This window comes from Strongylocentrotus purpuratus, unplaced genomic scaffold (genome assembly GCF_000002235.5).
Source record: "Strongylocentrotus purpuratus isolate Spur 01 unplaced genomic scaffold, Spur_5.0 spur5_scaffold_11, whole genome shotgun sequence".
Taxonomy (NCBI): domain Eukaryota; kingdom Metazoa; phylum Echinodermata; class Echinoidea; order Camarodonta; family Strongylocentrotidae; genus Strongylocentrotus; species Strongylocentrotus purpuratus.
The window spans coordinates 27,241,159-27,267,832 of record NW_022145596.1 but is presented as its reverse complement, the minus strand read 5'-3'; the positions used below and the strand labels follow the sequence as shown (position 1 = coordinate 27,267,832).

Here is a 26,674-nt window from a genome sequence, read left to right as displayed (position 1 = left end):
TGAAAAAAAATATAACAATGTTTTATCAAAGACAAGTTGCAACTATTACACATTTTACATTTTAATGAATGAACACACAAAGGTGATGAATCATAAGCATAAAACTTGACTCGTTACAACACCTTTCAAATATATAATATATGACAAATAAAACTCCTATAGGGTTGTGAACTATTTACACTATTTACAAAGAACAAGAAAAAGAATTTGAAACTGCTCTACCAATAGGTTCAGTAGGTGGTTAAGAGAACTAGATTTCAAAGGATTTTATGTCCAGAGTGGTTTTCCCACAAATAAATGTTTACGCACCTAGACAAATCCAATACCAATTTCTTTCAAATTTCTTTCAACACACATGATATTATCTGTTCTGAATGATTCTGTTGATAGGTTGTTAAATACAAACAGAGCAATACATGGCATTGGCATCCACTCTAAAGAATTGAGATCATGATCAAATAGAGAAAGATGTTTTTGTTGATGAAAGCACACTTCTCTGGAATTGATTTTATTAACCCCCCCCCCCCCCTCACTCCTGCACAAGAAAACAGTAATTTTCTAGGAAGCAAGAGAGTTAGTGGCTATATAAAATTGATGAGCTTTCTTACTTTGTCTAGCTTGTCTACAGCAGAACATGCTGTCCTAAACTTGTCATCTGGTACACCACACGCTTCAAACATTCCATCTAATATCTGCCTATGATTCACCTGTAAAAAGAACCAAAACACACATATTATTTTTTGCATAAGTCGAAAATGAAAGATCATGGAAAAGAAAGATAGGTGATGAGGTGTATCTTCTCATGAATTATACAGAAACCCCTTTTAAAATTTTGTGTCCATGTAATTCAATGAATACAAATAACTGAATATAGCTTCAAAGTTCAGCTGGCTTCAACATACACCCAAAACAAAGAAATAGAGTTATCTTCATAAGTGTGATTAGCCACTTCACTAAAAAGTAGAGATGTAAAATAAATCATCAAAGGGTAGAATCTAGTGGAATTTGCTAGAACACTTGAAAGCATCGTACCTTTTTATACCTAAAGGGAAACAACCACAAAACAAGAGACACTCTGAGACTTTAGAATGGTTAACATCATATCAAGGCCCTTAAAACAGTTAAAACTGGAGTCAACTGTATACATTAACTATGTCTACCCAATAGGTGCTTTCATCTTTCTTTATAAAAGTTTTCTTAAAATATATAAATATATATGTTTTTTAATGCTTTTTTTATATGATTGTATGTTTGATATAAACTTGCATTTTTAGTCTTTGGACTTTTTGACAAGTCGTGAAAATAAAACCTCATTTTAATCTTGAATCTCTTGAATTTCTACTGTGATATTTGCAGCTAATATGGAATGCAGTGTGCAATCACAGAGATGCCAACCCTATAGGATGGCTGTCAGTAACATTTACCACATTTGTCCGTAACAAATGGGGGTCTTTCCGTAACGCAAGACACCGCAGCATAATTTTCGCGGAAAACGTACACAAACACCCAATCACTCTTACTGCATTTCGATACCTACCATTTTTAAGTCCAAAATAAAGATGTGCATAATTTTTTTTTTTATAACTGTTTGCAGTCAAAGGATCTCCTCCTTTGGTACTTGCTCTTTTGAGTGAATCCATGATAATATTCAGGAAGAAAACACCTCGTTCAAGCATCGAACAGCAAATTCAAATCCACAGTCAAATGGCAGAACTCGTATCCTACACACGCACACGTACACTCACCACTACCACAGACACACCAGCCCAGGCCGCTAGGCCCGGCGTTCATGAACAACAACACACCGTATACAGCACTTGCAATGCGCCCGCTGAATCACCGAAGTCTTCGCTACTATACTTTGAATGGGTATTGCAGGCGGGCGCTGTGTGCACGATCATCCACCACCATGCTCCCCCCAAAATGCACGACCGCACGTATACTAGAATCAAAACAGTAATGATGGCGGCTGTGTTGTTTCGGAATTAAACAAGATGGCGGCGGACGGACCATGTGCGTGAAAAATGCCTATCCAGTGTAGTCAAATTCAGTGAACTTATGAGTAATTGCGTGCAACATGCAGCGCTGTGTACGGAGACTATGTGATAAGGCGGCATTCGCTATAATGTACTTTTATTTATCGTTTCCCGTAACCTTTTGATTGTTTACCGTAACGCCGTAACAAGAGCATTAAAACCGTAACAAATACGGCGAAACCGTAACGGTTGGCATCTCTGCAATCATGGAACCTTCTGAACCATGACATCTCAGCACACATACCTTGATAACAAAGTCTCCTAGTTTGAGGTTTGACAGGATCTCATGGACGATCTTGACACACTCAGCATCAGGTATCATTGCATCATACTGACCAGCAATGTCAAAATCCTGCAACGCAATAATATCAAGAATACAGACTGTAATCAATCAATTCTGGATATATCAACATTATACCCCAAACGGAAAACCAGAATATGGTCACCACATCATCTATATTGGGTAAATTTGTGCTTTGAAGTGCTTGTGGAATATCTAAATGATTAAACTTTTCAGGCAGAGGTTCACACATTGACAATACAAGATGGTTCAAATTGAAAGATTATTCTTTAAAAAATTCAACAATGTTAATATATATATATATAAGCACTCACAGCTTCGAACCTTAACTGAACAAAAATCCTATTTTTTTCTACCCCCCAAAAAATGCTATTTTTGGTCGATAAGTACTTCCTTTTTGTTAGACTGTGTTCGTCAACATTTTGAAGAATTATGCATGAGTACATTTTACAAACATTTTGTTGAATATGCAAGAGTTTGTCATGAATGATCGTTCAATGAATGGCATATTAATGTATTTTTATGGACCATTTGTTGAATATGCATGATTTTGTCATGACTAGAGTATTCAATGAACCAAGGAACACCCCCAAATTGCTGATGTGAAATGCTTGTAGGGTACAGGAGAAAACAGGAAATTTGCCATAGAGAATGGCACAAACACACAAGCACATTCAAATTTTTCGTAAATTGTTGTTGTTTTTGAAAATTGTATTTTCTTCTAAAAATCGTACATAATACAATAAAATCGTAATGGTTGACAGCTCTGAAGCACATACACAAAAAAAGAGAAATATGGAGAGAGACAGGGGTAGAGAAAGATAAATGATGATTGATACTAACACATTGATAGAATTCTCTATATCTTCCTCTGGTCATAGCAGGGTTATCTCTCCTATAAACCTTGGCTATGTGGTATCTCTTGATCTTGGCAATCTTATTCATCGCTACATAACGGGCAAAGGGAACCTGAACAATCAAGTTAAGGATTGAAAAAAGTCATAATTGATTCTACAAATAATACATAATGTCTATCTGTATAGGTAGAGGTGTCGTGGTCGAGTGGATACGTCACCGGACTGTCGATCGCAGGGTCGCGGTTCGAGTCCCGCCGAGGCACTAATGTCCTTTGGCAAGACATTGATCTACATTTGCCACACTCAACCCAGGTGATGTAAATGGGTACCTGTCAGGAATGAATTCCTTGAAATGCTGGAGCGCTGTTTAAACGGCTGCTAGGCTAAAGCCGGGGTAATAATAAATGTGCCTCAGAATAGAATTATCCAGACAGATGGCACTATAGAAATGCCTATTATTATTAGTAGTAGTAGTAATGGCCTACCATATGACCGAGCACTAAAGAAAGTGTTTTGAAGTATGAAATTGAAAACGTAATTACATTGGAATTTAAAATTCAACACTAAACCAAAGTATAAGTAATGTCTAATTTGTCATTGATTCCTATACCACTAAAGGATTTTTTTGTGTGCCTTACTCTAAACTGCAATTCAATTAATTCTGTTACGAAACAAAAAGTTGCCTTTGTTTTCTCCCAGATTTTCTAAATTTAGGTATCTTTCTAATCACAATTCTTGATTAAAACACTCTGGGATACATATTATATCTAGCTTGGGAAATCAAAAGAATTCATCAGTCAATGGATTAAAATGATTCAAGAAGACATTATAAAAGGATACAGTGAGATCATATCTGAGTGAAAGTAATTCCCCTCCTTGGTCTTTGAGATCATAGATGAGCTTGGAGTCCTCTCCATACTTCCCTGTCAGGGTCTCCTTTAGTTCAAAGACTGGTGTATCAATGGTCTCAGCTCCATGACGCTTGAAGGTGTCAATGATCACCTTGAAAACACCCTCCCTGATGGCCATCTGTCTGGGGGTGTAATCCCTTGTGCCCTGGTTTCACATAAACAGAAGAAAAAGATATGAAAGTCTGACTCATTTTAAAATATAGTAGATGGATATTAGAGCAATGCTAGTACAGCTGCATTTTTCAAAGATGGTGATTATTAAGTAAAAAACAAACAAAATCTACTCTCGAATCACTTCCTACCTGTTTTAAGTAGTCAAATTGTCAACTCTGCAGTGTATCATCACTTACATGTACACGTATGTCCAATAGCAATGCACAAACAGATAGTGGAGTATTACATGGAATTTTCCTCTTATACCTTGTTACCTTTGAATCAAGTATAGTGGCATAGCCTGTGTCATATCAATCAAGGGATATTGTGGCGCCAGCAAAACAGGGAGTGTGGCAGGTGGGGGGGGGGGGGGGGGTGTGGGACTCTGGATCCTACTAGACTATATAAATACCCTGTAATACTGACCAATTCAGGTTAAGCTGAACAAAATATGCAAGTTGAAAAATACCAATATTCACAAAGCAGTAATCCATTGGAATTTATGAATTTTGTCGTCTAGCCAAGGTGCAACATCCTAGGCAGATTTTTAAAAAAAGGCCATCTTTAAAAAGTTCCAAGTGCTTGTCATGTCAATCAATGTACATTTACAATTACATTCTTGTTCAATCAAGCTCTACTATAATTTTTCTGTAGAAATGTGCTCTCTTCTGATGAAGGGGATTATGTTACTTACAATTTACAAATATCTTTGAGATTTGAAGACCCCCTTGTACTGTAGCTTACTAGACCTATTCTATACTTGACATTGGTGTCACTATCCCCTAATCCCCTATTTGTTCCCATACCATCAGTGCTTATTTGCATTGTTAATTGTCCTTGAATATACAGGAAAGGCGGAGTCCACTAGTTCTCTAACTTTTTCAGGACGGTAAAACAAGCTTGTATCATTCTGGTAAATTTGCTGAATACAGTCATGACCAAACTGGCATTGGTCCAAAGTGAATGGGTGAGTGGCAGGTCATCATGTAGATATGTCATTGACTGATAATGACTTGCAGCAGACCGTTGACACACTATATACTCGTTTACAGTCAACCAGAATCAAAGGAGGACATTTTCCCTCCTAATACACTTCTTTTGCTCACAATCATAAGCCCAAATTCACGAAAGTAGGTTTGTTGACAAACCTAGGTTAATGTGCGTCATATGACGAGTTTCGATGCGTTTCAGACCAAGGTTCAGACAAACATTGGTCTGAAACACGGCAAAATGCGTCATATGACGCACATAATCCTAGGTTTGTCAACAATCCTCCTTTGTGAATTTGGGCCTAGAGTTTGAAATTGGACATATTTCCTTGTTCAACACTGTGCAAAATCTCATTAGAATACTTTCAAAACCGTTCAAATCAGCAAGACACTTCCCAAGTCAGCAAAAACATATGCAGCAATCTTATAGATAAAAAGAATGTTTAATAGCAAGAGACCCAAATTCAATGTAAACCTGTATGCTTAACCTCCCTATACTATGGGAAGTCATAAGACCATGTGACCATGATTCTAAACATGCCCCCCATGTTGTGAATCTACATTTTGTCAAAATAAAAACACATGCACAACAAAATGAGCTGTGCTAACAAAATGATAGGCATGGTAAACAAGTTTATAAACAAAGGTCACATTGTATGCTGAATGATCTCTTCATCTATGACCCTGTAACTTCTGTAATTAATTGGCAGAATCATCTCATACACTTTCTACACATGGGCTGAGTGTGGCAAATGTAGATTAATGTCTTGCCAAAGGACATTAGTGCTGCGGCAGAGATTCGAACCATGTACCTTGTGATTCACAGTTCGGAGACTAGATCCACTAGACCATGACACCTCTACGAATAACTGGTGACTATCTTTTAGACACTTCATATCATACCTTGGCTGTTTTGAGCACATATTTCTGAGTTGGTCCATCTCCAAGCTGTGCCTTTAGAGCCAAAAGTTTGTCAACCTCTTCTTTGATCTAGAATAAGAAGGAGAGAATAAAACAAAAAGATGAAGAAATTGGATATCACTAGTAATAAAACAATTCTCTTTGAGAATGGACAGTATTGGACATCATCTATAATGATTTTCATTCTCACAGGCCTTTCTTCTGTCTGTCCTGGTGGTATCAACTTCATTTTTTTGTGTGGATATACTCCCGTTATTCATTATCAAATATTACATCCTATAACTTGCAATTATATACACTGTACCCGGTTCAATCATAAAACATACATGCTAGTCTTATTTAAATTGGAAACAAATAACTTTGGAGTTTGGAGACTAACACTTTCAGTTTTATTGCTTCAATAACAATACAATGAATGTACATATATCAAGGAGGTAGGCTTTGCTCACAGAAACTCCTATTCAGAGAATGATTTTCATGAAGTTCATTTCTTTTTTATGGGAGTACTTTTGTAGCTTTCCAGATATTTTCTGCTCAAAACTCCAGTATATCTTAAATGTTGAATGTTATGAACAGATGAAAATCTTAAACCAACATTATGAACTTGTTATAAATATTAATCTGTTCACTCGGTCTCCTATTCTCCTATTGACAATATATAGGTACCGTTACATTTTATGTCACACTTGATTTTGACAACATGACATTGACAAACCTGTTCATCAGATGAATTACAATGTAATCCAGGGGACACAGAAAAACAGCGCAGTGCAGAAGGCAGGATACGTTGCCGGAGACAACAAAGTTTGGCCCAAGTTAAGGCCATTGTTTAAGAAAATCCAGGCACCCAAGTTTGTATTTGTTTTCAGAATGAAAACAATTTTGTTTTTAAAACACAAATAAGTCAGTATCACCAGTTTCCCAATCCAGGTGCCAATCAGAATCAAATTTCACAGTTCCAACACAAGAGGGATAATCCATTAAATTATGAACCAGCACATTTATTCCAAACAAGCGTGTGCGTGACAGGGTCCACAGGAGGTCATCCAGATAGTAACATCAATTTGATCAACCAGTATATATATGATGTAGGTCAAAGGTCAAGGGTTATCAAAGGGAAGCATATCCCAGCATTAATAATGATTTTATATCAATGACCCAAAAGAATGTTTTTGTCAAAGGTGCATGGATAACCATTTCACAAGCATTCACACAAGTTATCCAGCAGTTAGCATAAGTAGTGACAGGAACAGATCCAGGGTGGTCGTTGAACACCAGGGTGATCATCGATGGCAGGAAACCATTAGAGCGAGCCCCAGACACCAGGTTACCATGGAGTTACAGGTATGATTTACCAGACCAGTGGCAAGAAGGCCCAGTCAACGTTGGAGATCAGCAGATGATACGATGCAGGAAGAGAGAGAGAGAGAAGGGAGAACAAATGGAGAGTAATTCTTTGAGAGTTCAGCAATCAACATGGCACAACTAGTACAAGTTTACTTTAAAAAGCATATTGTATGGTTCAAAGAATAATACTAAAATATATTCAAAAACAGAGTAAGTGAATATGTATGGTATTAAACATCACATTACAAAATGTCATTACATGTCATGTACATTATATTCATATAACACCCAAAAAAAGAACAAGAAGATTGCACAGATGAACTCACATTCTACATATCCTAAAATAGGTCACACATGTTTCTCACTCTTGCTAGAATATGGATGTGTGACATAATTCATTCTGCCAAGGAGTATTCAATATAATTTGAAAAGAGGTTTCAAACAAAACACAAAAACAACATAAGACCAAGAGGAATAGAAACCAGAAATAGTTTAATTTGATAGCTGAGGGACCACATTATAAATAGGATTTGCTGACATTTCATATATTTCTGTTTCAATTCTTCAATTTCAAAAGAAATGCAGCTCATGTGAATTGCTCCAATGAGGTTTTTCCACTCTACATGTGTGTAGGAATGTAAGATGATAGATCATAAATATCTACAGAAGTGTTTTTAAAAGTAATCAACATGGTGTTAACATACAATAAGAAACTGCTTGGTAGCACCCTGAATGATTGTCTAAATAACTTATCTTTTCTGATCTGAGGGTTCTTTTCAAGTTTCCAACAAACTTTCAGCACTAATAGCCTTAGGGAAAATGTAGGCGATAGGGCAATTTGGAGGCAAAAGCTACTAGGGCTGCGACGAGTAGTCGAATGCTCGAGTACCCGCACTGTTGACAACTACTCGAGTACGATTTCTCGTACTCGAATATTCGGCCGCAAACAAAAAAAAACTGTCCAGGCCGACGCTTACCTGCGCTAGGAAGAGCGGCGGCCGCTGGCATGGTACCGTCAGTAAAAATGTTTCCCAACTCAAGCACTGTCAAACTCACCACTCAGAAACTGGGACCAAATGTCCGGATTTCCGTTTGGACTTGGAGGAAAATGGATTATTCTGCCATCTTTGGTTTTTAAAACAGCATTGTTTACTGTTATTATTATTATTATTAAATCGGCACCTTCAACTGCAACTCAAAGTAAATAGCATGCGTTTTCGGCGACGGACATGGGATACTGTTCCAGTGGTATGGTGGTGGCAAATCAAAAACAACAACAAAAAAAAACAAAAAATTATTAAAAAACATTGCATCCGAATATTTGAGTATTCGCTTGTAAGCCTGGGAGTGTACTCGGGTACCTCATTACACTGTTGTGCACAGCCTTAAAAGCTACAGTATGTCAGTCATTCCATCTGCAGAAAAAAGCCCAATGTATGTCCCATTCATGACCCTGAAGATGAATGGACTCACCCTCTGCTTGTAATGACAAGGTTTAGCAATCTTTAGCTCCCTGATCAGACAACCAATGTTTACTATATTACGATACATAATGTACTGCCTCCTAAGGCACATGATGTCTGTATCCATTTTGCCAGCTCACTACACAATGCACTCAGTAAAGCATTGACAGAATCCTCATCTCCTGTACTTCACCATGCATCCATGACTTGTAACATGGACTGAATCAAACAGAAGTTCTAATCAAAGACGACGAAAAGTACCCTGCTCTAGATGGCAATTGAAGTAATCACAATCTTTAGAAGGAGCAGTATGATTCAATATAGAGAAGATGACTAGTCTCTTTTCATCAGAAAGACTCTTTTTATACCATTAAAAAAACACCAATATCTGTCCAAAATGAAGATCACACAGACCGATGTGTCTATCAAGTACATGTATCTGTTCACACTGTGAGCTACATGTAGATGACTTCAAACACCTCTCAACTCCACTTCCAGGCACAGTAGACCTTGATGGTACAATAAAGACTCCAACTGTCCAGCAAATTTAACCATCATCAGGTTTTCCATAATACCCTGACCTTAAATAAGACAGTAGTATTCAGCACATCCTATGAAATTTCAAGGTATTTATAACTTCTATCCATCCAATGATCCATATATATAAAACCGCTAGAGATAAAATCATGTGCTGTGTGCGAATCTTCATTTTAAAAAGCAAAAGCTGCACCACTGCCATATCACATGCTCTACAGAATCATAGTCCAAACACAGAGGCCATCTTTGCTAAGTACAAATGTGTATAATTATCACACCACAAACACTGAATTTCTAAATGGACCTTGGAAACTGAGAGATAAAGTCTTTGATGGTTTGACTTGGTCCAGCTTAAGAATCTAGAGGCAATGACGGTGTGCTAGGAGTGATTTGATGGAAGATATTGTTATCAAAATGGTTCCCTGTTGATCAACGAGGGAGCTCAGGAACCAGGGCCAAGTCCAGGGGCAAGTCCAGGGACCATGATCCAGGCATGATAGGCTGCGTTTACACTAACCTCCTTAATCAAACTCTATTCAAGTTCAATTGTAATCATGCTTCCCTGTCTCAACAGTGTTGGAAAATTATGCATTTCTTAGCATGTAAGATATCACAAGAGACATCTCATGCCTCATGAACAGTCGCTGTCACCTCAATTTGATGTGTGTATGTGAGATACACATGGGGCTCAGATTTATAGACCATGTAGCAAAATTAAAATACAAACTTAAAATTAACCAATGATTTTCAGTAGAATCCAGCGAGAGGTTTGCCCTTGGTTTTTCTTTACCTAAACTTAACAGTTTCTTTTAGAAAAAATGGTGATCGGAAATAAAAATAGATTAGATTTCCATATAATTATAAACTATGAAAGAATAACATAAAAAAAATCACTACCTTAAGCTTATCTGTCTGTTTTCTTAAAGCTAATGTGCGCGATGAAATAAGCAATCACACACAAACTGAATTGCGTAATCTCCCCTCACTTACCCGTATGACGCAGTTCAGTCTCTGTTGATTTCAGACTCAAGACTGAAGCTTTCAGTCTACCGGTACATGTAATCTTAGTCTTAAAGGCTTGGTGATAATATGATTTTGATATCACGAAGCCTAATTTGTCACCCATTTGCCTGCATGAAGCCTGAAGAGTGATGTGACAAAACCTCAAATGTGTATGTAATCACTCATAAATGTACATGGCAAACCTTGCAAATTGGATTGCCAAAGCGATAAGTGTAAAAAAGAAGGCGTGCGCAAGGAGTGTTGCTAAAATCAGCTAACTTGATCGATGTGCGCAGCTGCTTACATTAGGCTTATCACCATATTGTAAAATCCAAGAAGTAGGGTGATAGTGAATTGGGCTTAAAGCTAAACTCCAGTACTGGTAAAAAAAAAAAAATAAGTCTCACAGAATCAAACGAAACTTACACTGAATGTTCAAGATTACAAATAAATGACATGTGCCAAACAATTTTGGAAGAAAATGTATACTGGCTGAGTAATGAGCATAGAAAGACAAGGAAATCGAGGTAGTACTAGCCCCGACACCATGTGTGTTGTCCCATATATAGCTTTCTACGTGAGTGCTTGTTACTTTACCAAGACTCGGTCAAATTTATTATGATTTTGATGACTCCAGAACCTTGCAGTGCACACCAATACTTACATGCTACATGATCAACTGTTTCTGATCCTTTCCACACCTTTTCTTTCACAATGCAATCGCATTACCAGTACTCAAGTTTATCTTTAACTTTAGAATACCCTACCAATGGGGGATTAGGTTAAGTGTTACTTAAAAAGCTCAAGTCTTGACATTTAGCTTCATTGGTGAAGTACTATTTGGTACCCTACGACTAGATCTCTACTCTACGAGCGTTTGGTCAATTTTAGGGGCGCTAGTGTAGTTCCGTATCCATTTTTTTTAGCAGTTTAATATCCATTCTAAACTAAAAATATCTAGCAGCGATTTTGTGTCATCCTTATGTTCGAAGGAGGGACAAAGTTCCCCTCTCCCCTCCCTGAAACAAAAGGATGACATAGAGAGGTCGCTACTAATGGCTCGGACTATTGTCTAGACTAGAAGCAACATTACCTAAATAATATGTGTGTAGATTAGAGTATAACTAGCAGGGCCCGTGGAAAATCCACGGGATTCTAGGGGGGGGGGGGTAAATAGAAAGAGGCCTAGACCCTATGTGCTATCGAAAATAAAATTTGATTATTTTTATATAAGGTCTAGGCCTAGAATCTAGACGATTTTTATAATGCTGTTTGACCATGAATGGCGCACCGTAATACCCGTTTTAATGCATTGATTTGATGAAGGAACTGTATCATAGTAAAAGTATTCTATCCAGCTATAGACAATGCCAATGGCTATGTTTTTAAACGACCGTCTGATTTTCTTGTGAAAACTTTACTTTGAAAAATGATTATCGAAATTCAGCATACAACTATACATGGACAGAATAATCACAATCTACGCTCAGGTTTCATACCTCTATAGTCACGAAACTATATTGAAATAGCGGCAATAACAGCAATTTCAAAATGTTGTCGAGTCTACTCCATAATAGCTCAGCTCAGCTCACCTCACCTCACACACAGTCACAGTTCCGACAGTGCTCGGCAGCAGTGGCGCACTGCACTGCCCGTGCCTCACGGCAGCTAGCTTGCAACTGAACTGTCAGTTACGATGAATTTCTTGTGAAAACTTTACTTTGAAGAATGATTTTCAAAATTCAGTAAACATGAACAGGATAATACCAAAGTAACCCTGCTTGCATACCTCTATTCACGTAAACTATATATAAATCACGGCAATCATCATAGATTCAAAGACGAAGCGACTGAGCTGTGCGTGTGACGGTGAGCGTAGAATCATCGCAAACATTATACACGTACGTTCGTACACGCAGCAGGTCCGGCTGGCCTACAAAGCATATCATATAAAAAGACGCATAACACGGGTAAGCCCAACCTGTGAGAGCGTGCATTTTTTACATCCCCTCATCCGGGTGAGTCATCTGTTAATGTGTATTTCTCTTACATGCTGCAAAGCGTATCCTATAGCAAGAGGCCTAAACTCGGGGTAAGCCACACCCGTTACTACGTGATGTGCTACACCCATTGACAGAAGTGGATTCTCGTCCGCCGTGTGTCTCTTTGTTGATTGCACAAAGGGCGGATGCACGACTTCCAGACTCGCTCTCACAGGTTCGTCGCCTCCTTGCAATCCACCACGCCCGCCGTGCTCTCGTCCGCCCGTCCTCCCCCGGAACCCCGAAAACGCGTTTAACGGCATGGACGTCGATCGCGGGGTCGACGTTGCACGCGGGTTACGGGAGACAGGCCTCGTATAATTGTGCCGCCGTCCCGGCGTATTAGTAATATAGATGCATCTCTGTAAAAAATTGAAAGAAATCTGTCAAGATATGTGGCAGTTAGAGCACAAAAGACAACCACCAAAACATGGCCTTTTACACTATAAAAGACGGAACACTGGAGGCAGCATCACCAAAATCTATAGGCTTGTAAATTATACCAAGATACACACACCTCCATACAAAATTTGAAAGAAATCCGTCAAGGAATGTGGCAGTAAGAACGCACGCAAGAATATGAAGCTGCTGAATCCAAAGTACCCCACCTGCATACTGCCTGGGGCTACAATTATGTAATCTCATATCAGCTGGTGGTAAAAGGGTGTACATGCACCCACATCACACAGCTCTCTGCACTCTTTTCAGACATGACAACCCCCCCCCCCCCCCCTCTACACACAAGTGTAAGCATGTATCAGCTGGTGGTAAAGGGTGTGACATGCATCCACGTCACACAGCTCTCTGCACTCTTCTCAAACATGACAACGCCCCCCCCCCCTCTACACACAAGTGTAATATCATATCAGCTGGTGGTAAAAGGGTGAACATGCACCCACGTCACACAGCTCTCCGCACTTTTCTCAAATATGAGAAACAACAACCTCCCCTCCTACACACAAGTGTAAGCATATATATCAGCTGGTGGTAAAAGGTTGAACATGCACCCACGTCACACAGCTTTCTGCACTCATCTCAAACATGACAAGAACCCCCCCCCCCCCCCTACACAGAAGTGTAATCTAATATCAGCTGGTGGTAAAAGGATGAACATGCATCCACGTCACACAGCTCTCTGCACTCTTCTCAAACATGACAACGCCCCCCCCCCCTCTACACACAAGTGTAATATCATATCAGCTGGTGGTAAAAGGGAGAACATGCACCCACGTCACACAGCTCTCCGCACTTGTCTCAAATATGAGAAACTACAACCTCCCCTCCTACACACAAGTGTAAGCATATATATCAGCTGGTGGTAAAAGGGTGTAATGCACCCACATCACACTGCTCTCTGCACTCTTCTCAGACATGACAACCCCCCCCCCCCCCCTCTACACACAAGTGTAATCTTATATCAGCTAGTGGTAAAAAGATGAACATGCATCCACATCACCAGCTCTGTGCCCTCTTCTCAACTTGACATCCCCCCCCCTACACACAAGTGTAAGAATGTATCAGCTGGTGGTAAAAGGTGAACATGCACCCACGTCACACAGCTTTCTGCACTCTTCTCAACCATGACAAGAACCCCCCCCCCTACACACAAGTGCAATCTAATATCAGCTGGTGGTAAAAGGATGAACATGCATCCATGTCACACAGCTCTCTGCACTCTTCTCAAACATGACAACCCCCCCCCCCCTCTACACACAAGTGTAATATCATATCAGCTGGTGGTAAAAGGGTGTCATGACCCACGTCACACAGCTCTCCGCACTCTTCTCAAACATGTCACCCCCCCCCCCCCCCCCCCCCCCGTCCTACACACAATTGTAAGCATATATCGGCTGGTGGCAAAAGGGTGAACATTCACCAATGTCACACAGCTCTCTGCACTCTTCTCAGACATGACAAGAACCCCCCCCCCCCACATAAAAGTGTAATCTTATTACAGCTGGTGGTAAAAGGATGAACATGCACCCACATCACACAGCTCTCTGCTCTCTTCTCAACTTGAAACCCCCCCCCCCCCTACACACAAGTGTAAGCATGTATCAGCTGGTGGTAAAAGGGTGAACATTCACCAATGTCACACAGCTCTCCGCACTTTTCTCAAATATGAGAAACAACAACCTCCCCTCCTACACACAGGTGTAAGCATATATAGCAGCTGGTGGTAAAAGGGTGTAATGCACCCACATCACACTGCTTCCTGCACTCTTCTCAGACATGACAACCCCCCCCCCCCCCTCTACACACAAGTGTAATATCATATCAGCTGGTGGTAAAAGGGTGAACATGCACCCACGTCACACAGCTCTCCACACTTTTCTCAAATATGAGAAACAACAACCTCCCCTCTACACACAAGTGTAATATTATATCAGCTGGTGGTAAAAGGATGAACATGCATCCACGTCACACAGCTCTCTGCACTCTTCTCAACATGACAACCCCCCCCCCCTCTACACACAAGTGTACTATCATATCAGCTGGTGGTAAAGGGTGAACATGCACCCATGTCACACAGCTCTCCGCACTTTTCTCAAACTAGACAACCCCCCCCCCCCTACACACAATGCAAGCATGTATCAGCTGGTGGTTAAGGGTGAACATTCACCAATGTCACACAGCTCTCTGCACTCTTCTCAGACATGACAAGAACCCCCCCCCCCCCACATAAAGTGTAATCTTATTACAGCTGATGGTAAAAGGTTGAACATGCACCCACATCACACAGCTCTCTGCTCTCTTCTCAAACTTGACAACCCCCCCCCCCCCCCTACACACAAGTGTAAGCATGTATCAGCTGGTGGTAAAAGGGTGTAGTGCACCCACATCACACTGCTTCCTGCACTCTTCTCAGACATGACAACCCCCCCCCCCCCCTCTACACACAAGTGTAATATCATATCAGCTGGTGGTAAAAGGGTGAACATGCACCCACGTCACACAGCTCTCCACACTTTTCTCAAATATGAGAAACAACAACCTCCCCTCTACACACAAGTGTAATATTATATCAGCTGGTGGTAAAAGGATGAACATGCATCCACGTCACACAGCTCTCTGCACTCTTCTCAAACATGACAACCCCCCCCCCCCCCCTCTACACACAAGTGTAATATCATATCAGCTGGTGGTAAAAGGGTAAACATGAACCCATGTCACACAGCTCTCCGCACTTTTCTCAAACTAGACAACCCCCCCCCCCCCTACACACAAGTGCAAGCATGTATCAGCTGGTGGTTAAAGGGTGAACATTCACCAATGTCACACAGCTCTCTGCACTCTTCTCAGACATGACAAGAACCCCCCCCCCCACATAAAAGTGTAATCTTATTACAGCTGATGGTAAAAGGTTGAACATGCACCCACATCACACAGCTCTCTGCTCTCTTCTCAAACTTGACAACCCCCCCCCCCCCCCTACACACAAGTGTAAGCATGTATCAGCTGGTGGTAAAAGGGTGTAGTGCACCCACATCACACTGCTTCCTGCACTCTTCTCAGACATGACAACCCCCCCCCCCCCTCTACACACAAGTGTAATATCATATCAGCTGGTGGTAAAAGGGTGAACATGCACCCACGTCACACAGCTCTCCACACTTTTCTCAAATATGAAACAACAACCTCCCCTCTACACACAAGTGTAATATTATATCAGCTGGTGGTAAAGGATGAACATGCATCCACGTCACACAGCTCTCTGCACTCTTCTCAACATGACAACCCCCCCCCCCCCTCTACACACAAGTGTAATATCATATCAGCTGGTGGTAAAAGGGTGAACATGAACCCATGTCACACAGCTCTCCGCACTTTTCTCAACTAGACAACCCCCCCCCCCCCCCTACACACAAGTGCAAGCATGAATCAGCTGGTGGTTAAAGGGTGAACATTCACCAATGTCACACAGCTCTCTGCACTCTTCTCAGACATGACAAGAACCCCCCCCCCCACATGAAAGTGTAATCTTATTACAGCTGATGGTAAAAGGTTGAACATGCACCCACATCACACAGCTCTCTGCTCTCTTATCAAACTTGACAACCCCCCCCCTACACACAAGTGTAAGCATGTATCAGCTGGTGGTAAAAGGGTGTGTGCACCCACATCACACTGCTTCCTGCACTCTTCTCAGACATGACAACCCCCCCCCCCCCTCTACACACAAGTGTAATCCTATATCAGCTGGTGGTAAAAAGATGAACATGCATCCACATCACCAGCTCTGTGCCCTCTTCTCAAACTTGACAACCCCCCCCCCCCCCCCCGACACACAAGTGTAAGCATGTATCAGCTGGTGGTAAAAGGGTGAACATGCACCTACGTCACACAGCTCTCTGCTCTCTTCTCAAACTTGACAACCCCCCCCCCCTACACACAAGTGCAAGCATGTATCAGCTGGTGGTAAAGGGTGAACATTCACCAATGTCACACAGCTCTCTGCACTCTTCTCAGACATGACAAGAACCCCCCCCCCCCCCCCACATAAAAGTGTAATCTTATTACAGCTGATGGTAAAAGGGTGAACATGCACCCACATCACACAGCTCTCTGCTCTCTTCTCAATCTTGACAACCCCCCCCCCCCTACACACAAGTGTAAGCATGTATCAGCTGGTGGTAAAAGGGTGAACATGCACCCACGTCACACAGCTCTCTGGTCTCTTCTCAAACATGACAACCTCCCCCCCCCCCCCCTCTACACACAAGTGTAATATTATATCAGCTGGTGGTAAAAGGATGAACATGCATCCACGTCACACAGTTCTCTGCACTCTTCTCAAACAAGACAACCCCCCCCCCCCCTCTACACACAAGTGTAATATCATATCAGCTGGTGGTAAAAGGTGAACATGCACCCACGTCACACAGCTCTCCGCACTTTTCTCAAATATGAGAAACAACAACCTCCCCTCCTACACACAAGTGTAAGCATATATATCAGCTGGTGGTAAAAGGGTGTCATGACCCACGTCACACAGCTCTCCGCACTCTACTCAAACATGTCAACCCCCCCCCCCCCCCTCCTACACACAATTGTAAGCATATATCGGCTGGTGGCAAAAGGATGAACATGCATCCACATCACCAGCTCTGTGCACTCTTCTCATACTGACAACCGCCCCCCCCCCCCCCCTCTACACACAAGTGCAAGCATGTATCAGCTGGTGGTAAAAGGGTGAACATTCACCAATGTCACACAGCTCTCTGCACTCTTCTCAGACATGACAAGAACCCCCCCCCCCCTACACACAAGTGTAATCTTATTACAGGTGGTGGTAAAAGGATGAACATGCACCCACATCACACAGCTCTCTGCTCTCTTCTCAAACATGACAACCCCCCCCCCCCCTCTACACACAAGTGTAATATTATATCAGCTGGTGGTAAAAGGATGAACATGCATCCACGTCACACAGCTCTCTGCACTCTTCTCAAACAAGACAACCCCCCCCCCCCCCCTCTACACACAAGTGTAATATCATATCAGCTGGTGGTAAAAGGGTGAACATGCACCCACGTCACACAGCTCTCTGCACTTTTCTCAAATATGAGAACAACAACCTCCCCTCAACACACAAGTGTAAGCATATATATCAGCTGGTGGTAAAAGGGTGAACATGCACCTACGTCACACAGCTCTCTGCACTCTTCTCAGACATGACAAACCCCCCCCCCCCCTCTACACACAAGTGTAATATCAAATCAGCTGGTGGTAAAGGATGAACATGCACCCACGTCACACAGCTCTCTGCACCCTTCTCAAACATGACAAGAACCCCCCCCCCTACACTTAAGTGTAAGCATGTATTAGCTGGTGGTAAAAGGGTGAACATGCACCCACGTCACACAGCTCTCTGCTCTCTTCTCAAACTTGACAACCCCCCCCCCCCCCTACACACAAGTGTAGCATGTATCAGCTGGTGGTAAAGGGTGAACATGCACCCACGTCACACAGCTCTCTGGTCTCTTCTCAAACATGACAACCTCCCCCCCCCCCCCCTCTACACACAAGTGTAATATTATATCGGCTGGTGGTAAAAGGATGAACATGCATCCACGTCACACAGTTCTCTGCACTCTTCTCAACAAGACAACCCCCCCCCCCCCCCTCTACACACAAGTGTAATATCATATCAGCTGGTGGTAAAAGGGTGAACATGCACCCACGTCACACAGCTCTCCGCACTTTTCTCAAATATGAGAAACAACAACCTCCCCTCCTACACACAAGTGTAAGCATATATATCAGCTGGTGGTAAAAGGGAGTCATGAACCCACGTCACACAGCTCTCCGCACTCTACTCAAACATGTCAACCCCCCCCCCCCTCCTACACACAATTGTAAGCATATATCGGCTGGTGGCAAAAGGATGAACATGCATCCACATCACCAGCTCTGTGCACTCTTCTCATACATGACAACCGCCCCCCCCCCCTCTACACACAAGTGCAAGCATGTATCAGCTGTTGGTAAAAGGGTGAACATTCACCAATGTCACACAGCTCTCTGCACTCTTCTCAGACATGACAAGACCCCCCCCCCCCCCTACACACAAGTGTAATCTTATTACAGCTGGTGGTAAAGGATGAACATGCACCCACATCACACAGCTCTCTGCTCTCTTCTCAAACATGACAACCCCCCCCCCCCCCCTACACACAAGTGTAATATTATATCAGCTGGTGGTAAAAGGATGAACATGCATCCACGTCACACAGCTCTCTGCACTCTTCTCAAACAAGACAACCCCCCCCCCCCCCCTCTACACACAAGTGTAATATCATATCAGCTGGTGGTAAAAGGGTGAACATGCACCCACGTCACACAGCTCTCTGCACTTTTCTCAAATATGAGAAACAACAACCTCCCCTCAAACACACAAGTGTAAGCATATATATCAGCTGGTGGTAAAAGGGTGAACATGCACCTACGTCACACAGCTCTCTGCACTCTTCTCAGACATGACAAACCCCCCCCCCCCCTCTACACACAAGTGTAATATCAAATCAGCTGGTGGTAAAGGATGAACATGCACCCACGTCACACAGCTCTCTGCACCCTTCTCAAACATGACAAGAACCCCCCCCCCCCCCCTACACTTAAGTGTAAGCATGTATTAGCTGGTGGTAAAAGGGTGAACATGCACCCACGTCACACAGCTTTCTGAACTCTTCTCAAACATGACAAGAACCCCCCCCCCCTACACACAAGTGTAAGCATGTATCAGCTGGTGGTAAAAGGATGAACATGCATCCACGTCACACAGTTCTCTGCACTCTTCTCAAACAAGACAACCCCCCCCCCCCCTACACACAAGTGCAAGCATGTATCAGCTGGTGGTTAAAGGGTGAACATTCACCAATGTCACACAGCTCTCTGCACTCTTCTCAGACATGACAAGACCCCCCCCCCCCACATAAAAGTGTAATCTTATTACAGCTGATGGTAAAAGGGTGAACATGCACCCACATCACACAGCTCTCTGCTCTCTTCTCAAACTTGACAACCCCCCCCCCCCTACACACAAGTGTAAGCATGTATCAGCTGGTGGTAAAAGGGTGAACATGCACCCACGTCACACAGCTCTCTGGTCTCTTCTCAAACATGACAACCTCCCCCCCCCCCCCCCTCTACACACAAGTGTAATATTATATCAGCTGGTGGTAAAGGATGAACATGCATCCACGTCACACAGTTCTCTGCACTCTTCTCAAACAAGACAACCCCCCCCCCTCTACACACAAGTGTAATATCATATCAGCTGGTGGTAAAAGGGTGAACATGCACCCACGTCACACAGCTCTCCGCACTTTTCTCAAATATGAGAAACAACAACCTCCCCTCCTACACACAAGTGTAAGCATATATATCAGCTGGTGGTAAAGGGTGTCATGAACCCACGTCACACAGCTCTCCGCACTCTACTCAAACATGTCAACCCCCCCCCCCCTCCTACACACAATTGTAAGCATATATCGGCTGGTGGCAAAAGGATGAACATGCATCCACATCACCAGCTCTGTGCACTCTTCTCATACATGACAACCGCCCCCCCCCCCCCCCCCCCTCTACACACAAGTGCAAGCATGTATCAGCTGGTGGTAAAAGGGTGAACATTCACCAATGTCACACAGCTCTCTGCACTCTTCTCAGACATGACAAGAACCCCCCCCCCCCACATAAAAGTGTAATCTTATTACAGCTGATGGTAAAAGGGTGAACATGCACCCACATCACACAGCTCTCTGCTCTCTTCTCAAACTTGACAACCCCCCCCCCCCTACACACAAGTGTAAGCATGTATCAGCTGGTGGTAAAAGGGTGAACATGCACCCACGTCACACAGCTCTCTGGTCTCTTCTCAAACATGACAACCTCCCCCCCCCCCCCCCCCTCTACACACAAGTGTAATATTATATCAGCTGGTGGTAAAAGGATGAACATGCATCCACGTCACACAGTTCTCTGCACTCTTCTCAAACAAGACAACCCCCCCCCCCCCTCTACACACAAGTGTAATATCATATCAGCTGGTGGTAAAAGGGTGAACATGCACCCACGTCACACAGCTCTCCGCACTTTTCTCAAATATGAGAACAACAACCTCCCCTCCTACACACAAGTGTAAGCATATATATCAGCTGGTGGTAAAAGGGTGTCATGAACCCACGTCACACAGCTCTCCGCACTCTACTCAAACATGTCAACCCCCCCCCCCCCTCCTACACACAATTGTAAGCATATATCGGCTGGTGGCAAAAGGATGAACATGCATCCACATCACCAGCTCTGTGCACTCTTCTCATACATGACAACCGCCCCCCCCCCCCCTCTACACACAAGTGCAAGCATGTATCAGCTGGTGGTAAAAGGGTGAACATTCACCAATGTCACACAGCTCTCTGCACTCTTCTCAGACATGACAAGACCCCCCCCCCCCTACACACAAGTGTAATCTTATTACAGCTGGTGGTAAAAGGATGAACATGCACCCACATCACACAGCTCTCTGCTCTCTTCTCAAACATGACAACCCCCCCCCCCTCTACACACAAGTGTAATATTATATCAGCTGGTGGTAAAAGGATGAACATGCATCCACGTCACACAGCTCTCTGCACTCTTCTCAAACAAGACACCCCCCCCCCCCCCCTCTACACACAAGTGTAATATCATATCAGCTGGTGGTAAAAGGGTGAACATGCACCTACGTCACACAGCTCTCTGCACTCTTCTCAGACATGACAAACCCCCCCCCCCCCCTCTACACACAAGTGTAATATCAATCAGCTGGTGGTAAAGGATGAACATGCACCCACGTCACACAGCTCTCTGCACCCTTCTCAAACATGACAAGAACCCCCCCCCCTACACTTAAGTGTAAGCATGTATTAGCTGGTGGTAAAAGGGTGAACATGCACCCACGTCACACAGCTTTCTGAACTCTTCTCAAACATGACAAGAACCCCCCCCCCCCCTACACACAAGTGTAAGCATGTATCAGCTGGTGGTAAAAGGATGAACATGCATCCACGTCACACAGTTCTCTGCACTCTTCTCAAACAGACAACCCCCCCCCCCCCTCTACACACAAGTGTATATCATATCAGCTGGTGGTAAAAGGGTGAACATGCACCCATGTCACACAGCTCTCCGCACTTTTCTCAAATATGAGAAACAACAACCTCCCCTCCTACACACAAGTGTAATCTTATTACAGCTGATGGTAAAAGGGTGAACATGCACCCACATCACACAGCTCTCTGCTCTCTTCTCAAACTTGACAACCCCCCCCCCCTACACACAAGTGTAAGCATGTATCAGCTGGTGGTAAAAGGGTGAACATGCACCCACGTCACACAGCTCTCTGGTCTCTTCTCAAACATGACAACCTCCCCCCCCCCCCCCTCTACACACAAGTGTAATATTATATCAGCTGGTGGTAAAAGGATGAACATGCATCCACGTCACACAGTTCTCTGCACTCTTCTCAAACAGACAACCCCCCCCCCCTCTACACACAAGTGTAATATCATATCAGCTGGTGGTAAAAGGGTGAACATGCACCCACGTCACACAGCTCTCCGCACTTTTCTCAAATATGAGAAACAACAACCTCCCCTCCTACACACAAGTGTAAGCATATATATCAGCTGGTGGTAAAAGGGTGTCATGAACCCACGTCACACAGCTCTCCGCACTCTACTCAAACATGTCAACCCCCCCCCCCCCTCCTACACACAATTGTAAGCATATATCGGCTGGTGGCAAAAGGATGAACATGCATCCACATCACCAGCTCTGTGCACTCTTCTCATACATGACAACCGCCCCCCCCCCCCCCCTCTACACACAAGTGCAAGCATGTATCAGCTGGTGGTAAAAGGGTGAACATTCACCAATGTCACACAGCTCTCTGCACTCTTCTCAGACATGACAAGAACCCCCCCCCCCCCCCTACACACAAGTGTAATCTTATTACAGCTGGTGGTAAAGGATGAACATGCACCCACATCACACAGCTCTCTGCTCTCTTCTCAAACATGACAACCCCCCCCCCCCCCTCTACACACAAGTGTAATATTATATCAGCTGGTGGTAAAAGGATGAACATGCATCCACGTCACACAGCTCTCTGCAATCTTCTCAAACAAGACAACCCCCCCCCCCCCCTCTACACACAAGTGTAATATCATATCAGCTGGTGGTAAAAGGGTGAACATGCACCCACGTCACACAGCTCTCCGCACTTTTCTCAAATATGAGAAACAACAACCTCCCCTCCTACACACAAGTGTAAGCATATATATCAGCTGGTGGTAAAAGGGTGAACATGCACCTACGTCACACAGCTCTCTGCACTCTTCTCAGACATGACAAACCCCCCCCCCCCCTCTACACACAAGTGTAATATCAATCAGCTGGTGGTAAAGGATGAACATGCACCCACGTCACACAGCTCTCTGCACCCTTCTCAAACATGACAAGAACCCCCCCCCCCCCTACACTTAAGTGTAAGCATGTATTAGCTGGTGGTAAAAGGGTGAACATGCACCCACGTCACACAGCTTTCTGAACTCTTCTCAAACATGACAAGAACCCCCCCCCCCCCCCCCCTACACACAAGTGTAAGCATGTATCAGCTGGTGGTAAAAGGATGAACATGCATCCACGTCACACAGTTCTCTGCACTCTTCTCAAACAAGACAACCCCCCCCCCCCCTCTACACACAAGTGTAATATCATATCAGCTGGTGGTAAAAGGGTGAACATGCACCCACGTCACACAGCTCTCCGCACTTTTCTCAAATATGAGAAACAACAACCTCCCCTCCTACACACAAGTGTAAGCATATATATCAGCTGGTGGTAAAAGGGTGAACATGCACCTACGTCACACAGCTCTCTGCACTCTTCTCAGACATGACAAACTCCCCCCCCCCCCCCTCTACACACAAGTGTAATATCAAATCAGCTGGTGGTAAAGGATGAACATGCACCCACGTCACACAGCTCTCTGCACCCTTCTCAAACATGACAAGAACCCCCCCCCCCCTACACTTAAGTGTAAGCATGTATTAGCTGGTGGTAAAAGGGTGAACATGCATCCACGTCACACAGCTCTCTGCACTCTTCTCAAACATGACAACCCCCCCCCCCCCTCTACACACAAGTGTAATATCGTATCAGCTGGTGGTAAAAGGGTGAACATGCACCAACGTCACACAGCTCTCCGCACTTTTCTCAAATATGAGAAACAACAACCTCCCCTCCTACACACAAGTGTAAGCATATATATCAGCTGGTGGTAAAAGGGTGAACATGCACCCACTTCACACAGCTCTCCGCACTTTTCTCAAATATGAGAAACAACAGCCTCCCCTCCTACACACAAGTGTAAGCATCTATATCAGCTGGTGGTAAAAGGGTGAACATGCACCTACGTCACACAGCTCTCTGCACTCTCTCAGACATGACAACCCCCCCCCCCCCCCCCCCCTCTACACACAAGTGTAATATCAAATCAGCTGGTGGTAAAGGATGAACATGCACCCACGTCACACAGCTCTCTGCACTCTTCTCAGACAACCCCCCCCCCAACTTCTTCACACAAGTGTAATTTTATATCAGCTGGTGGTAAAAGGGTGTACATGCACCCACCTCACACAGCTCTCTTCTCAAACATGACAACCCCCCCCCCCCCCTACACAAAAGTGTAATCTTATATCGCTGGTGGTAAAAGGATGAACATGCACCCACATCACACAGCTATTCTCAGACATGACAACCCCCCCCCCCCCCACTTCTTCACACAAGTGTAATCTTCAATCAGCTGGTGGTAAAAGGATGAACATGCATCCACATCACCAGCTCTCTGCACTCTTCTTAAACATGACAACCCCCCCCCCCTCCCCCTTCTACACACAAGTGTAATCTTCAATCAGCTGGTGGTTAAAGGGTGTATATGCACCCACGTCACACAGCTCTCTGCACTCTTCTCAAACATGACAACCCCCCCCCCCCCCCCACTTTTACACACAAGTGTAATCTTCAATCAGCTTGGGGTAAAAGGGTGAACATGCTCCCACATCACACAGCTCTCTGCTCTCTTCTCAAACATGACAACCCCCCCCCCCCCCCCTTCACACAAGTGTAATGTTATTACAGCTGGTGGTAAAAGGATGAACATGCACTAACGTCACACAGCTCTCTGGTCTCTTCTCAAACATGACATTTCCAACCACAATCTGTAATTGAATTGTGTTAAATGATACTATTGAAGACAATCTATAACTTCTCTTTAGGTAAAATGACAAAAAAATGGCATTTCAGACAATTTACTCAAAAACACTGCTCGAATGTCAGTGGTCCTGGTGGTTTGTGTCGATACAACGCACATTACGTATGTGCGGCTGTGAGTAAATTGTCCGAAATGCCATTTTTTTGTCATTTTACCTAAAGAGAAGTTATAGATTGTCTTCAATAGTATGATTTAACACAATTCCATTACAGATTGTGGTTGGAAATGGCAGTATTAAGTCACAATGAGCACGGTATCTCTCGATCGATGAATCATGTCAGGACATCTCGCCCCAGTCTTAGTTTGAGGCTGGGGCGAGATGTCCCGTGGGGCGAGTTAGCCCGGATTCGATTAAAATTAGTAAAAAATTAGTAAAAAATTGGGCTAAAATTCCTTTGCTAAGAATGGATATGAAACTGCTAAAAAAATGGATAGATAGTCTACGGAACTACACTAGACCTAGCGCCAATTTTAGTAGTGGGGTATTCTTAAGTTGTACTGCGAATTGCTTACCTTACACGGGTCCCTGATGACATTTAGTCAAGGTGCGATTTACATTACATTAACTGATTAGTGTCTGGTCTTGTCTACCAAGTATATCGAGCTGCAGCATGCATCGCCTCTAGGATCCAGCTAAGGGGATGAGACAAACCATTTGCGCCGAATCGCTCCGGTCAATATGTCGCGATATCCGCTCACTAATGCCGAACCTTCCTCTCGCTCTAACTCGAGCACATGTTTCACAAAATTCGAGATATAATAAAATCTGTTGTCGGCTCAAACGTACAAAAAAAGTATACACAGACACTAACCTTGTCCTTATCAGCTTTTACTGCTTTCAAGTGACGCACAATCTCGCCTTGCTTTTTAATACTCTCCTGAACTTCTTTCCTCTTTTCGTCTGCCATCTTGAACGTAGGATCTGATGCAATAATGCGCACCGCATGAATTGCATGCACAACATGTGCGCACATATACATACCGGTAATGTATTTTGGTTTTTCCATATTTTTTAAAATTATTTTTTAGTAATTTTGTTTAATTCCTCCAAATGCAATACAAACAAAAACAACCCGAGGCGTCCCACTTGGGGGCAGGGGGTGGGCACAGTGCCCCCCCCACTTTTTCAAGCACCCAAAAAGTGCCCCCTTTTTACTTTGACAAGTGCCCCTATTAATTTGTAAAAGTGCCCCTTCCCCTTTTCAACTCTAATAAATGCCCCTTTTCCTTCGACTAGTTCCCATTTTCCCGGGCCATTCATTCCTTTGCAATAAGTGTCCATTTTCCATTCGCAT

The 26,674-nt window shown here is 43.5% G+C and overlaps 1 protein-coding gene across 1 annotated transcript in view; it reads right to left on the bottom strand.

Moving 5' to 3' along the window:
- The window catches only part of LOC105444109 (histidine--tRNA ligase, cytoplasmic), a 45,419-nt gene extending 19,098 nt beyond the window's left edge, over positions 1-26,321 (bottom strand). The window contains 6 exon segments of the mRNA XM_030981060.1: positions 609-707; positions 2,281-2,388; positions 3,181-3,306; positions 4,035-4,250; positions 6,151-6,237; positions 26,192-26,321. Of these exon segments, the coding sequence (XP_030836920.1) occupies positions 609-707; positions 2,281-2,388; positions 3,181-3,306; positions 4,035-4,250; positions 6,151-6,237; positions 26,192-26,287 (732 nt within the window). The 5' untranslated portion in view covers positions 26,288-26,321.
- Between the last annotated feature and the right edge of the window lie 353 nt (positions 26,322-26,674).